This window comes from Rhinichthys klamathensis, unplaced genomic scaffold (assembly GCF_029890125.1).
Source record: "Rhinichthys klamathensis goyatoka isolate OS25496 unplaced genomic scaffold, OSU_Roscu_1.1 h1tg000094l_1, whole genome shotgun sequence".
Classification (NCBI taxonomy): domain Eukaryota; kingdom Metazoa; phylum Chordata; class Actinopteri; order Cypriniformes; family Leuciscidae; genus Rhinichthys; species Rhinichthys klamathensis.
The window spans coordinates 2,086,432-2,102,462 of NW_026606633.1; the positions used below are offsets into that span (position 1 = coordinate 2,086,432).

Consider the following 16,031-nt stretch of genomic DNA (forward strand, 5'->3'; position numbering starts at 1 on the left):
AGCCCCACAAACATGTGGAACGTGTGATGCCACAGACACAGGTTACATTAAAGTGAAGGAAAATAGTACTACTTCTTTTGAAAACCAAGGTACTTTTATTTGAAATGCTACCAACTTGTCACCAGTCTAATACAAATTCCTCATGGCATTGAGAGTTAGGAACAGAGGGATGGTAAACAAACAAGTGTAGCATACCCTGAACACTCGGGTGATTAAACCAAACCTTACTTGCTCGAGGTATGCTGGTTCCAACAACGCGTCCGGGAGTAAGTTCAGCCAATCCAGAGTATGTTCATGGTTAGGTTTAGTTTAATCAACCTTGAGTTCAGGGTATGTTTGACGGTAACATAACCTTGCTTTCTGGAATACACCCCTGACCATACATGACTGTAATACATTTGTGAAGTATAAACACATCAGGCACTTGCTTTTGATCGAATTAGTGAGCTATGAACATTAAAAAATATATAAGACACTATTTGTCAAACATATTTCACAGGACTGAAAAAGTTAACAGTTAAGCCTGTTGTAGTGTAATATCATACCAACACAATTTAAGGCCTAATGGAATTTGGAGACAAACATATGGACTGTCAAAGAAACAACAGCATAGCTCTTGGCTACTTTTCAAGTAATAGAGTGGAAGTTGTAAACTGTATTTTTAAGATGTTCCATTGCAAACTAGATCTGAAAACTTGGAAATCACATGGCTGTAAGGAATGCTGGTGTTTAACACCACAATAGCCTAAAAGTAGTTTTCCACATCTCCCATTTCCACCACAACAGTCTTGAGCTGAGAGTAGTACTCAATCGTCACTTGCCCATTCTCCCTTCCAAACCCTAAAAGAAAAGGGGAAGGTAATAACATGTTAGATCTCTCTATCATTTACGAAGTATACTTATATGTCCTGAAACACTTGGCCGAACAGATTTAGGTTTAAGTTTTCCTGATAATCGTCTCATGAAACGATAATCTTAGAGTACCTGACATCTTGTAGCCTCCAAAAGGAACTTCTACAGGGCCAACATTGTAGTTGTTGATATAGCACGTTCCAGCCTGAATGTTTGCAGCAACTCTGTGGGCACGAGCTATATCCCTAAAAACAAAGCACAGGAGAATGTTAAATCTATTATTTTGTTTACTGGGTTCATTTAGTCCAATTAATAAAAACAAAATATGAAAAAAAATTATGTTAAAATTCACAGAAATGTATTATATCAATATTTTTTTGTAGATAACGGATTCAGTTAAATACAACTAAATCATAGCACTTCCCACAAAACAACATTAAAAATAAACTTAATAAATAAACCATAAAAAAGATCTCCTGTTTCAAGACTACTGTAGGTTTAAGGCCTATTCAAAGAATGATAACTATAAAAATAACAATAAATATATATCGTCCACACCAACGGACAATAACGTTAATTACTGCAGTTATGTTGTCTGCCACTTTAAATGCTCAAGCTCTTTAAAGTTAGATTTTGATTGGCTCTATTTTTTTATATAGTTATTATAGTGGTGTGGACTTCCTTGTTCTCAGAATTAGAATGATTATTAAACTGTATAGTTAGTTATCATTATAGTTATTGTTCTTGGTGTAAACGGGCCATTTCAAAGCGGGGTTGGGGACAGAAAATATCATTATCTTAGTAAAGTCCTCACCAAGATAATATGTGTGTGTGTGTGTGTGTGTGTGTGTGTGTGTGTGTGTGTGTGTGTGTGTGTGTGTGTGTGTGTGTGTGTGTGTGTGTGTGTGTGTTCTCCGATCAATTCCAATGGGATGTTCTGTTAATCATTTTTATTTTAATCACGTGCATTAACTTTGGCAGACCCTAATTTTGAAACAATATATATTCTGTATGGAGTCACCTAGTGAAGACTCCAGATGCCAGGCCAAAGGTTGTGTTGTTGGCTCTTTGAAGAACCTCCTCCTCTGAGTCAAAAGGCAGAACAGACATCACAGGTCCAAAGATCTCCTCCTTTACACAGGTCATATCATCCCTGCAGTTATCTGTGTGTGTAGCATAGCAAAAGTATAAGTACAGGTAAAGAAAAAGGAGCTCAGAATCAAGCTGATTGTGAGATAAAAAGTTAAAATCTTTGTTTAAGAAAATTGTAATATAATGGTGATGATAATAATATGGCTTTCTCACCTAACACACATGGAGTCACAAAGTATCCGTCTTTCAGTTTGGAATCACTGGGAACAAATCGTTCTCCTCCACATAAAACCTTTGCACCCTAAAACAAAAATGATAAAGTTTTCTCAACTACTTGAATAATATTTTAAACAGTGAAAAATTTAAAAAAGCATGAGTGTCATGTTTGTGATGTGGCCATTGCGTTCAAAGTCAATTATGGAAGGCCGGGGTTTAAGCAGACAAAATGATTGGAGAAGTCATATGTCATCAAAGAGAAGTCTGTTGTGTTCACTGGAAGATCAAATTGACATTTTGTTTACAGTACGAGGTAAAAAAAAAAAAAGTATACAGATGAACTCACACTAAGATTTATCTCTAATAATCTATAACATGTATTAAAGGTGAAATATCATGAAAATCTGACCTTTTCCGTGTTTAAGTGCTATAATCGGATCGCGGTGCATCTACCAACCCAGAAAACGTGAAAAGTGACAACCCAGTAACTTTGTTGTTGCCTTTCTCTGCAAGCATGTCAAAAAATAAGCCGATCAGATTTCGCTCCCCTTCTAACGTAGGAAGGGGATTTTGTTAAATATTACTTAATCTGCACGTCTTCTCCCACGACGCCGCCCATTTGGTTTTCGCAAGCCACAATAGTGTAACCAGTTCTGACACAATGGCAAAAGTTCGAGCAAAGCATGTAAACTGTTCTGTCGTTGGTTGCACAGACGAGCACAGAACACTATTTAGAGTCCCAGCCTCTAGATTTTGAATGAGTGAGATTATTCGCATTGTTTTGTTATTGAATCCGAAGCTTGTGTACATCTTGTGAAAAGGGGCATACTATGTCACCTTAAACAATTTAGATGGGATGACTTTCATTGCAGGCTGAGTAGTAGTAGTATAGATTTGTATGCCATGTCAGAACATCTAAGGCTATTTTCATGGTAAAAAAAACGTACATAAACACAATAAAAAATCTAATCCAAACAAAATACAGCAGTTAAAATTACACAAGATGTTTTACATTTACATATGATAAAAACTTTTTCCTGGTAAAATCTAACTAAACAAGGCTTCAAGTGAGCTTTCATTTCATGCTCACTTTAAGTAGCTGTACTACAGTACCTGTTCTTTAGCTTGTTGGATAAAGCCCAGCACTTTTTCCATGTGGGGTTTACTGATCAAAGCTCCCATGCGTGTCCCGTCACACATGGGATCTCCAACAGAAATAGCCTTGGTCCTCTTCACCACTTCCTCCAAGAACTGTGGCATGATCTCCCTCTGTACAAACACCCGTGTTCCATTGCAGCACACCTGGGAAAAATTCGACACATTTACAGTACTGTCTTTAATGAGACGCGGCCCTTCTGTTCTGTTCTAATAATATTGGGCAATCAGAGGCAACAAAAATTTTGTTTTTTGCAGGTTTGGTTTATTTATAAAGAAGCTTTCTTCTAGAAATGTGTTAAAGTTTACGTGCAGTACTACACTAGTCCAGCAACACATTAGTGAAACCTGATGCTTTTGGGTTTGAGTCCCATCTGGGCCACATAAAAGCATCTGAGGAATCCAGTGATGTGCAATTAGTTCACTTTCATTAGCTACGTTTCCATCCAAAGGAATATTGCATTAAACATTTGCAAATAAAGCACCGTTTCCATCCCATGTGTTTAAGTCAAGAGAACAAAATTGTTACTTCCTGAGAAATTGGCGCAAAATATATGTAATAAAAACTGAAGTTTATTCAACGGGGGAAGCTACTGTGGCTCTTTTATGCTACATCATAAATTACGTGTGCCTCAGAGCCCACGCGTAGATGATGCAGCATATCAGATAAATACTGCGTTCGGATGCCTGGTGTTTAGAAACACAATCGTGGAGACGCTTCTGGGAGGGAATTTAACCAAATCATTTTGAAGACAGACTTTGGCTTAGGCATTTCAGAATGACCAAACCATAATTTGAGATGCTGTGCAATGAATTTTTGGCCACTGGTTAGTCCAGTTATCCAATCATATCCTCTGTTGAGGATATGTCATGGGAATTAGTTGCATATGGAGGGATTTATTCGGTAAATGTGTTTCTATCATGGTTAATGCGCATGTCTGCTTATCGGATTTTAAAAAAATGATCTGCCTTAATTGAGCACATAAGTTATGCGCATTTTTAGAATTTATGCGCATGTTAGCGTTTCCATCCAGTGTTTTTTTTTTATGAGATATCCCAAAATGTGCATAAAAATAGGTGGATGGAAACATAGCTAGTGACAACAAAAACAGACACCCTTTGAAATTGCAAAAAAAAACAAATGTGCAAATGTCTGTGTTTATAGTAAAACGTGTGTGGTTGAAAGAAATTATGTTATTGTTTTTTACACACCTCTCCCTGGGTGAGGAAGTTAGCCATGAGGGCCCCTTTGATTGCATTTTCCAGCTCACAGTCTTTAAAGATGATCAGTGGTGACTTTCCTCCAAGCTCCAGAGTCACCTGCTTCACACCTTTGGCTGCCATTTCCATAACCTTTATAAGAAAGGCACACCACATCAGAAATACATTTTGTAATAAATAAGAAATACAATACATACACATGTCAATGTCTATGGTTTTTATTGAAGAACATATAGTTCTGGAATACAGAACATAACTTCTGGAATTACAAAATTGTGATTAATTAATTATATATATTAAATTAATTAAATGTTAATTAGCTAAATGTAAAAAAAAAATGTTTTTTTGAAAATAAGCAGCTTTGTCATAATTTTAGCAGAACTACTAGAAAGAGTGAAGACTAGAAGAGTGAGGATGAAAGACTTCAAAGGGAAACCAAAATGTTTATAATGACTGCTAACATTACCTTGCACTGATGTTACTGATTTTCTCCTGGTTTGTTTTGTTTTCATGCTATACCTTCTTTCCGGTGGGAACACTGCCTGTGAAGGACACTTTAGCCACCATGGGATGGTGACACAGCAGCCCTCCAGTCTCGGCTCCTCCTTGTACCACGTTAAAGAGTCCATCTGGGACACCTGCCTCTTTATAGATCTCTGCCAACATGACTGCTGTGACTGGGGTCATGGGAGACGGTTTAAACACCATGGCATTGCCTAAGAGGGGATTGGGGAAGATGATCATATGTTTGCATATAAGACAGAAACAGACATGGGGGAGCAAGGAAATGATAGAGGACCACTTTCATAAAGTAAACACAATCATGGGGTGTATCCTGTCACAAATTACAGATATATAAAGCAATATTCTCATACCGCAGGCCATAGCTGGGGCTGACTTCCAGGCAGCTATCTGGAATGGGTAGTTCCAAGCTCCAATGCCGACACACACTCCCAGTGGCTCCCTTCTGGTGTAGGCAAAAGATCCTCCTGGAAGCTGTATGTGCTGGCCTGCGTTTACAAAAAACATTCTTAGATATGATGTATAAAGCATTTCCATTTAGATTTTGAGAATATTAGTCACCTTTTCATGTTTATCAACCAGTATCCAAACCTACCTGACAGTGTGGGGGCAATGCCAGCATAGTACTCAATACACTGCCAAGCAACATCAATATCCACCTGAGCCTCAGTGATAGATTTGCCATTGTTGGCCACTTCTGCTCTCGCAATTTCATCTCTGCGCTCCTGCATGTGAGAACAGAAGTTCCGAAATTTTTACAATCATAAAATAATGATAGACATGAACACAGGGAACTGATACAAAAAACTCTCTTTCCACAATAACATTTATTTAGAGTAGTTAACTGCCATGGAAAGCCCACTTTTTGCCCTGTTCATATTTCCCATAGGGTTTTAATTTTTATTTTTTTGCTGGTTTAAGAGTTATAAGCCATGAACCAAACCAACCAGCCACAAGGTGAAGAATATTAGAATATTGTGAATGACAATCAAATTAAACATGGAGAAATATAAAACTATAGAAACAAGATATTTTGGGTTTATTGCAAAATATGCATATTATTTATATAAATGTTTAAGTAGTTTTAGAGTGTAGAGAGATTGACTTGATTACATCAATTGCAGTTCTTCATAGGATTGGGTGACAGTTCTTTAGGACAGTTCTTTAGGTGTGATTTACTTGTCGGGATACTCAGATTGGTGGAGTTTTCTCTGCAGAATCATGTAGCTCTACACTAGAAATTCCGCTGTTCAATGTCATTATTTCAAAAATAAGTGAAAATAATGCAGGCGGATGACTTCAAAAGCAATATACAAAAACATGTACCCTCTCGACAAAAGCATATACTCTCGATAAACACCCTCTGAGGAGAAAATGAATCAGATTTTTACTTCCAGAACCCGACTGTTGCACTCTATTGACTACTACACTGTTCATGAGAACATCTTTAGAAGCAGCATTATACATTATATGTGTTTACCCTAATAATTCTGGCAGCCTGCAGCATGATCCGGGCCCTCTCCATTCCTGATAATTTACTCCATTTTAGGTATGCAGACTGAGCACTTTTTATGGCCTGATCTACCTCCTCCTCTCCACAGGGAATCATATCACACAGCACACGACCTGGGAACAGAACAGAGGGTGAAGTACAAGCATTGAACATGATAAAGTAAGGCTGTTTGTGAGCACATACTTTTGTTTCATTAAATTAAAGGTGTTCAGGATTTTTATATTTAGACTTAACATACTAGTTACAAAGTAATGTTTATATAATTGTCTATTGAGATGTGAGCAGGATAGTTATAGTAAATCAATAACTCCATGCACAGCCTGTAAAACTATGGCATTGTGATTAACTCCGTTTAGAACTACAAACACAACTAAAAAGAACTACAAACATGACAGATCTGTGTGAGACCAATGTTTAAATAGAGATTTGGGTAAATGGGGAGAAGTGATTAATAATCAGTATCTAAACCTGATGAAAAATAATTATTTAATGTTATCTAGTTAATATTTCACCTGCAACAACGTGCTGTTCACATTTTTATAAAAGTTCACAATAGCAATATAAATTGCTATTAAATGACCCAGGACTGGCAGATCAACGTGCTACTGCTATTTCTTTCACCTCCAATATGGAAGGATGAAATGTTGAGTAAAGTATTAAATTAAATAAAATGCGGAGTGTGTATGAATAAATTAACTGACAAGATTATTGACCTGCAGTATACAGTTACAGGATGCATATGCAGCTCAACAATCTGTGGATTCCCAGACACAATTATGATTTGGTAGTATGTACTACTCTTCTGCTTTTTTTTATTATTATTATTTTTTATGTTATATTGACATCAATTGGCCTGCCCTGGATACATGAAGTTTGTTTACCAACTGCTCCTGCTTCACACTAAGGCTATTTGTTTATTTTTTACAGTGTCTCTAGTATGTATATTATGTCATTGTTTTAGTTAGCTAAGTCCTAGCCATATCATGTTTAATGCATTATATATAGTTGGTCAATTGCATGACATGCTGATCATATGATGTCAAACGGAAATGCTCATGAGGGGGTGACGCGCTCCATAGTAGGATTAAAACTAGAAAAAAAATATATGCACAATGCACATAACCTAAAAGTAATTTAATACGGTTAATAAATCATACCAGTTGCAGGTTCGTATACTGGTTCCGAATTCTTTGTGTCCTTCGGCTTCACTCTCGCTCCTCCCCAGAAATTCAGCGGCTCCTTCACCACCAAAGTACCCGTGGAAACATTCTGAAACTCGGGCAGCGACAGTAGCAGTTGCTGAGCCATTCTGGTCTGGACAGGAACCTAAATACTCGATCAATGTCAATACTTGTTAGCAGTATATTTTGTTTCCAATCAATCATGAATCAGGCTGCAGTAGTTTCAATATTAATAGGCAACGTGTACTACAGGAATACATGCAAAGTTAAAGTTGTATGCATGCAAAGACTAACATACTCTGTGTGGGAATGGGAGATACCGGTAATGGGAATGAGTACTGCGTCGCTAGATGCAATGGGAAAACTCCTTTTTCTCAGATAACTGAAGATTCTAGAATAACACAGTGAAACGGCATGACCCTATGGAGAGAAAGCCGTCGAAATGGGCAGCATTCTGCAATAGGGAATCAGGTTAATTCGACTAAAGCGACAAGCGACGAAAGCCGAGTTGTGGAGCATGATAACATGGCCAGGGACACAGTACTTGTTCCCGTTATCTCAGGGAACCGAGGTTGCGTTAGTAACCAAGTACGTTCCCCTTTTTTAAATGGTTCACTCGTACTGCGTTGCTAGACACAATAGGAAGTGAACCCAGTCCAATCGCGCAGTGCTTAGAACTGCGGAACGACAATTGTTCTGGGGCCCTGGCCAAGGGCGCTTGAATAAGGGCCCACAGGTACCAGGGTTAGGATAGGCATTATAATAGACAAAAAACAAGGACTCAGACTACATGTCGGAGTCGCATGGAGGGTTCTAGCAGGTTGAGCTCACGTAGAGGTCAAACCCTAGCTTACACAGACAGGACATATGCTTGTAGCGCAGGGACATCCAGGTTATAGAATCTGGTGAAAGTGGATGGCGAGGACCAGCCGGCCGCCGCACAAATGTCGCCAATTGACACTGTCAACTGTCAATTGACAAGTGTGCTTTAACTTCGATGGAGCACTATTGGCCCATCGAAGCGTAGGCCAACGCAATTGTGTCCACTATCCAGTGTGACAGTCTTTGCTTCGTGACCTGATGCCATTTGGTGCGGCTGCCGAAGCACACAAAGAGCTGCTCTGACTGCCTGAATGGGGCAGAGCGCTCAATATATACTCTTAAGGCCCGAACAGGGAAGAGTAGATGAGACTTCTGCTCGCCGTCAGATGGGGGAAGCAGAGAGCGTAATTACCTGTGCCCTGAACGGGGTTGAGAGCATCTTCGGCACATAGCGATGCCATGGTTCGAGGATGACCTTACAGTCGTTAGGCCCAAACTCAAGGCAAGAAGCACTCACAGAGAGCTCTTGTAAGTCACCCACTCGCTTGACCGATGCTAAGGTTAGCACGACAGCGGCCTTTAGCGAAAGGGGTCATAATTCGGCCAGCTGAAGTGACTCGAAGGGAGGGCACTGAGGACCGCAGACAGGTCCCATGTATAAACTGTGAGGGTGTGGGGCGGGTTTAGCCTCGTAGATTCCTTCAGAAAATGAACAACCAGGTTTTTCTTGCCTACGGACTGGCCGGCCACAGGAGCGTGGAATGCTGCTATGGACGCCACATAAACTTTGAGCGTGTTAGGGGTGTGAACCTTATCCAGCAGCTCCTGAAGGAACGACAGTACTAGTGAAATGTCACAGGACATCAAGTATTCGCTTCTAACTGTGAACCATTTAAGATAGACAGAAGAAGACGACATACAGTAGAGGCGTCTTGTGGATTGGGCCAGCACGAAGGCTGGGCCAGCAGTTTATGTAGGACACCACTGCCGTGTTGTCTGACTGGACTAAAACATGGTGCCCTTTCAGATCTGGCAGGAAGGTTCTGAGGCCCAGAAAGACTGCCGGTATTTCCAGGCAGATGATATGAAGTGGGCTGGAACTGGTTTCAGCCAGTACTGTACTGTACAGCAGAAGTACTTGTGATGCGGAGGCCATGAGGCCCAGCCTCCTCTGAAACTTCCAGAGGAGGGGGGGGGGGGGGGGGGGGGGGGGGGGTTGTGAGAACCCAACCTTGAAAGATGTTGTGAGCCAAAGAATCCCCAGGGCTCGTTCTGGCATAAGCGTGGCCCGCATTTGGGCTGAATCGAGAACTGCTCCCAGGCATGAGGTTCGCTAGCTGGAAGACAGTGAGCTCTTGGCAATATTGATCCTGAGTCCCAGGCATTCCAAATGACTGAGGAGCATGGATCTGTGAGTTTCTAGCTCGGCCTCCGACTGAGATGCTACGAGCCAGTCGTCAAGGTAATTCAGGACGCGTATTTCCTTCTGTCTCAGAGGGGAGAGGGCCGCATCCATGCACTCCGTCAAGGTGCGTGGTGCTAGAGAGAGTCTCAATTGGAATGACTGAGAAGCACAGATCTATGAGTTTCTAGCTCGGCCTCCGATTAGGCTAGTACGAGCCAGTCGTCGAGGTAATTCAGGACGCATGCTCCCTTCTATCTCAGAGGGGAGAGGGCCATATCCATGCACTTCGTGAAAGTGCGTGGAGCTAGAGACAGTCCGAATGGAAAGACCGTACTACTACGACCGTAGTACTAATGCCATTTGTGTGTACATAGCATGACAATTCATTTATTAAAAATGTATTCTAGTATTATTATAAACTGTACCACATCACTATTAGCAGTGGTGTAGTGCAGGGTATACGCAGGTATACGGCGTATACCCACTTCTTTTTCAGTCGGCATTGCGTATACCCACTTCTAAATCCCCTCTGATGCGCATCATTTAGTTGCTAATCCAATCTCGTGAATAAAAAAAACACCCAGTCAGGGTCGTACCCCTAATATTAACTCTAATTTGTTGCTGCAATGATTCTCCCATCGCGACGATAACTGACCTTTCTCATCTGATCTGCTTCAGCACTCAAACACCCGCTCGTCAATGTCAAAATGTTTGAGACCAATCAAAGCATGCAGGATTTTTTGTTCACAGAAGCGCAAACCGAGCGCTAATCCCAACGCGTCGTTTCACTTCAGTTAACGATCATACAGTGCGAGATAAGATGCAAGTAGCTAAAATATACAATATTAACCAACAATATACGGCTGGTTTTCGATAGAAGTTTTAAATGACCGACAGAAATAATCAGTTTGATCAAAGACAGTGGAAATTATAAGCTCAATTTAACAACACAAGCACCCCATTAAATATACTGCCATTATTATTGTATAAATATATTTGTATAACGTTTTCTCGAATGTTTTCGACTTTTCACTGTTTGTATCACTCCGCTTGTCTGTGTTTGCGCAACTTGCATCATTAGGCCAGAAGGCGGCGACAAGTGACTGTCTTTATGAGTGAGCAATTGAACCATTAATTAAATGAACAGATTAGTCCAAAAACATTGATTAATTTAGGAAAGAAAAAGTAGCTGAAACTGGAACTGATTCTCATGTTTAAGAATCTGATCAAATACTTTTAATACAAATGCTTTTACTGTTGTCCATTTTTTGGCCATCAAAACTACTTAAAATGCTCATGTCGAGATCAGGAAAATCAAAAATTTCTCGGGGGGGGCATGCCCCCGAACCCCCCTAGCAATATCATTTATGGGACCTGGCTATTTAGAAAACCCTATGTACGCCCCTAATATGCAAGAATACTACTGATTCTATATGTTCTATTGTATTCTATATTCTAGTCTTGCATATTCAATACTAATGCAAGACTAGTCTTACATGTCACTGTTTATAAGCGTTCATCCTTTGCTGGGATGCTTAAAAAAAATATTGGGGGCATAAATTAAGAGTATACCCACTTCTCCAGGCACCACTACATCACTGACTATTAGGATCATTGCTGTTCACTCTGTACATGCTACCCTTGGGGGATATCATTAGGAAGCATGGCATTAGTTTTCACTGTTATGCTGATGATACTCAGCTCTATTTTTCTTTGCACCCTGATGAAACCAAGCGTGCCGCACAAGCCCTGAAAAGTGAAGCCAAAACATCTCGATCGCCCCCCGGTGGCTGGTCCTAGTATAGGTCATAAACCCTGCCTCCCCATGTTATTCAATGGCACGTGAGACCAACCAAACAATTAAATTACACTTCAAATATCTTTTTTCCAAAGATGGTTTCTGTCATTTACTGTAGTTTGTATCATGCTGATGTAAGTTCAAGTGTTTGTTTTTTGTTTTTAGTTAGTTATTTGACGCGGTGGTGTCATGATTGACAGCTGTGATTGACAGGTTCTCTGAACGAAGTAGTCACTGAAGCACCAACAGACTTTTTTCCGGGATCTTCGGAGGACTGAGGATATTGGAGCTTTAAATTTAATATCTAAATTTCTATAATTAATTTTAAAAAAGTGCAGGAGCGTATGTTTGCGATTGATTCTGCGACAGTGAGGCCGGGGCCTTGATTTCGCGGCTTTACTTCCTGCTCACTACTACGCAGGCCTGGGGTGCTTCTCATTTCTTATTTGTGCATCCTCGTTTCCTTTCCTCGCTTCCTTTCCTTGCGTCTCAGCTCCACCCCCTGCAGGACGCGAGGGAAGGCTGCAAGGAAAGAAAAGGAGGACGGAGGAATCGAAGGAAAGTTTTTTTAATACTTTGGAATACTTGACCACTCGAGCGTCATTTCACTGCGTCATCAGCAGCGCTCAAAGGATCTGCCCTTATGTTGTTGAAGTTTGGCTATTTAAGAAATTTGTAATAAATAATAATAAAGCAAGATACCCTGTTGAAATATGTGACATGTGTGCTTTATATAAACTGCAATGGTAAAGTATAAATTAAAATGATTGTGACCGACGTGAAGGGGGAGGAGAATTTATACGTGCGTCACGTTTAGTCGATAAAACACTTCCGCAAAGCATACAACTGTGCATCCTCGCTCATAGCTCCTCTGGAAGCCTCCTCACTCCTCGATCCTCGCCTCCTCGCGGTGCAATTAGAGAATTGAGATGTCCTTCAAGATGGCTGAGCTCGATCGGTTTCCGGGTCATAGGATGGAGGACGGAGGAGCGAGGAGACGAGGAGGGATATTGAGAAGCACCCCTGGTCCCGAGATCGCTACTGTGCAGACTCAAGTTCCAAGATGTCACCGCCATATCGGGACACTCACAGATTCACTTCTGACCAATGGAAGAGAGCGAAGGGGCGTCGTCCATCTTTTTTTACAGTCTATGTATGAAACGCACCAATTCACAAAATTAATGGAATGCATAGCTGATATACAAATTTGGATGACTAATAATTTCGTACTACTTAACTCTGAAAAAACAGATATTCTAATTATTGGCCAAAAAACTTCCTCACTTAATAACCTAAAATAATGTCTAACATTTCATGCCTGCTCTGTCAAGTCTTCGTCGTCGGTTAGGAACCTGGGTGTGCTCTTTGATACCAATCTTTCATTTGAAAGTCACGTTTCTAGCATCTGTAAAACCGCATTCTTCTATCTTAAAAATATATCTAAATTACGACATGTGCTTTCAATGAAAAATGTCTGAATGCTGACTACTTACAAAGCACTAAATGGTTTAGCTCCCCAGTACTTGGGAGAGCTCTTAACACATTATAGTCCTTCACATCTATTGCGATCTCAAAATTCTGGCCAGTTGATAATAGCTAGAACATAGACTGTAAAAAAAGATGGACGACGCCCCTTAGCTCTTTTCCATCGGAGAGAACTGAAGCCGCCAGTGTCCCGATATGGCGCTGACAGACTCGTGACTCGTGAGCAGGAAGTAAAGCCGCGAAATCAAGGCCCCGCCCTCACTCTCGCAGAATCAATCGCAAGCACACGCCCCTGCACTTTTCTTAAGTGGCCTCTGTCTGCTCCGTTCCTCTCCAATGATGTCTGCTGATTGCAGTACCTCGTTAAAATAAGATAAATACAACTACTAACCACATAGTCAACATTATGAAAAAAAGTCCGTTGGTGCCTACTTCGCACAGAGAACCTGTCAATCACAGCTGTCAATCATGATGTCACAGCACCGTTTTTATAGCATCAAATAACTAACTAAAAACAAACTTATTTTAAAAACAAACACTTGAAATTAAATCAACGTGATAGAAACTACAGTAAATGACAGAAACTATCTTTGGAAAAAGGATATGTGAAGTGTAATTTAATTGTTTAGTTGGTCTCACGTCCCATAAAATAACACGGGGAGGCGGGGTTTATGACCTATACTAGGACCGGCCACTGGGGGACGATCGAGACGTTTTGGCTTCACTTTTGAGGGCTTGTGCGGCACGCTTGAGCTAGAATATCAAAATCAACTGCTGGCGGTAGATCATTTTCCTATTTAGCACCTAAACTTTGGAACAGTCTCCCTAACATTGTCCGGGAAGCAAACACACTCTGTCAGTTTATATCTAGACTAAAAACACATCTCTTTTACCAGGCATTCACATAGAACATTATACATTTCTATTATTCAAATCAGTTAAATGATTATTAGGCTGCATAGATTAGGTCAGCCGGAACCGGGGACACTTCCTATAACACCGATGTACTCGTTACATCATAAGAAGAATGGCATCTACGCTAATGTTAGTCTTTCCGTTTATTCCGAGGTTTACTGAAGTCAGCCGTATCCGGGCCGTATACAGATCAGATGGTGGACCTGCGCCTGGACACAACGCATCCCTGAAGTGCCAGCCTCATCAGCCATGTGAAGGCCTCATGAACACCTCAACAAACTCGTCTGCATACCGGCGTGATGACTCCGACCTCCAACCAGCTGGAACTGGATAAATATTGTGAATGTTCTGATCTAATCTAACTTCTGACCTGTAATGTTGCCTGAATCATAATCATACAGTGTTCGTTCGTTGGCCAGAGGAGAACTGGCCCCCGACTGAGCCTAGTTTCTCCCAAGGTGTTTTTCTCCAATCTGTCACCTGATGGAGTTTTGGTTCCTTGCCACTGTTGCCTTGGCTTTTGGCTTGCTCAGTTGGGGACATTTAATATTCAATTATATTATTGATCAGCCTTACTTCAGGTGGACAATGATGCAATTTTGTTCTAGAAACAAACTTTGTTGTATTATTTTCATGTTATCACTCTGAAGCTGCTTTGATACAATCTGTATTGCACTATATAAATAAAGGTGGCGACTATTATTGTTTAAAATTATTATTAAATTACTTTTACAGAAAATAGTATGTTGCAAAATCCTTATTCTTATGAAAAAACATTGTTTGGCATGCTTTGGTTTATTATGCAATAGACATTCATTTTATATTTCAAGCATGTTGTTTGTGCACTTAATGTAATAAACATAAGCTAAATAGGTTATAATTAATTTTAAATAAAAATAAATAGAAATAATTATTTATTTTAGCTTCGTCATGGACACCCTCAGCATACAGCCGGTGAGTCCCATGAATCTAGTGCTCATCGACAGGCCATACTGATTGTAGAGAAACAAGCCGATCGACTTACAAATCGATGGCACAAACAGGGAGCGAGACCAAAAGGCACTCGAGACATCAGATTGTCACGAGCATCACATATTGCCGCAGTAGCATCCTCTACCCCAGATACGGCTCTGACAAGGATTGCAAATACTGGTCTCCTACCACCGCCTATACATCTTGAGAACAGATTTTAAGTATTAATGAATGAGGAATCCCCGAATGTGATGAATGTGATGGAACACAGACTGAATCAGCCAGTAGCTAACCCTCCCCCTCCTCCTGTGAGAGCTCTTCGGCCTCTGCCACAACGCCAGGGCCCACACCCTCCTCCATCTGCTCGAGGTGAACCAAAAACAACTGATACCAGCTCGCACTGATATGTGTCGGGTCCCCGCTATGATAATAGTAACTTTCTCAAATGTTTACAGAACAAGTGGGAACCCAGTGTGCCTGAATCTTTCTCTATTCCTGTTCAATTACATGATAGAAAGTCTAAGGCCTTCAAAAGCCGTACAGCAAACCCATCTAATCTGGTGGCTATTACACACCAAACTAAGATTGCTGTGGGGACAAAAAGTAAGAATGTTAAGTTAGCACTTTTAAAATCCGCCCACTCAAAAATAAATCACTTCTAGTCAACGACTTAATAACCACATACAACCTGGATTTTATGTTTCTAAATGAAACTTGGCTAGAAGACAGCTGCAGTGCAACAGTCCTCAATGAAACATCCCCTCCTAACTTTACTTTTGTGAGTGTCTGCAGAGAGGGTAAGAGAAGCGGGGGCTTAGCTGCTATTTTTAAAGATGTCTATCAATGTAAGCAAATATCATTTGGGAATTACCCGTCTTTCGA

The 16,031-nt window shown here is 40.5% G+C and overlaps 1 protein-coding gene across 1 annotated transcript in view; it reads right to left on the minus strand.

Annotated features, from left to right (window-relative positions):
- Positions 1 to 679: 679 nt before the first annotated feature.
- Positions 680 to 16,031, minus strand: part of aldh9a1a.1 (aldehyde dehydrogenase 9 family, member A1a, tandem duplicate 1) — a 35,297-nt gene continuing 19,945 nt past the window's right edge. The window contains exons 2-12 of the mRNA XM_056252395.1: positions 7,729 to 7,897; positions 6,539 to 6,684; positions 5,654 to 5,783; positions 5,412 to 5,546; positions 5,056 to 5,252; positions 4,528 to 4,668; positions 3,274 to 3,462; positions 2,158 to 2,245; positions 1,874 to 2,015; positions 985 to 1,097; positions 680 to 840 (exon numbers count right to left, since the gene is read on the minus strand). Of these exons, the coding sequence (XP_056108370.1) occupies positions 746 to 840; positions 985 to 1,097; positions 1,874 to 2,015; positions 2,158 to 2,245; positions 3,274 to 3,462; positions 4,528 to 4,668; positions 5,056 to 5,252; positions 5,412 to 5,546; positions 5,654 to 5,783; positions 6,539 to 6,684; positions 7,729 to 7,879 (1,527 nt within the window). The 5' untranslated portion in view covers positions 7,880 to 7,897 and the 3' untranslated portion in view covers positions 680 to 745. The remainder of the gene's footprint in view (positions 841 to 984; positions 1,098 to 1,873; positions 2,016 to 2,157; positions 2,246 to 3,273; positions 3,463 to 4,527; positions 4,669 to 5,055; positions 5,253 to 5,411; positions 5,547 to 5,653; positions 5,784 to 6,538; positions 6,685 to 7,728; positions 7,898 to 16,031) is intronic.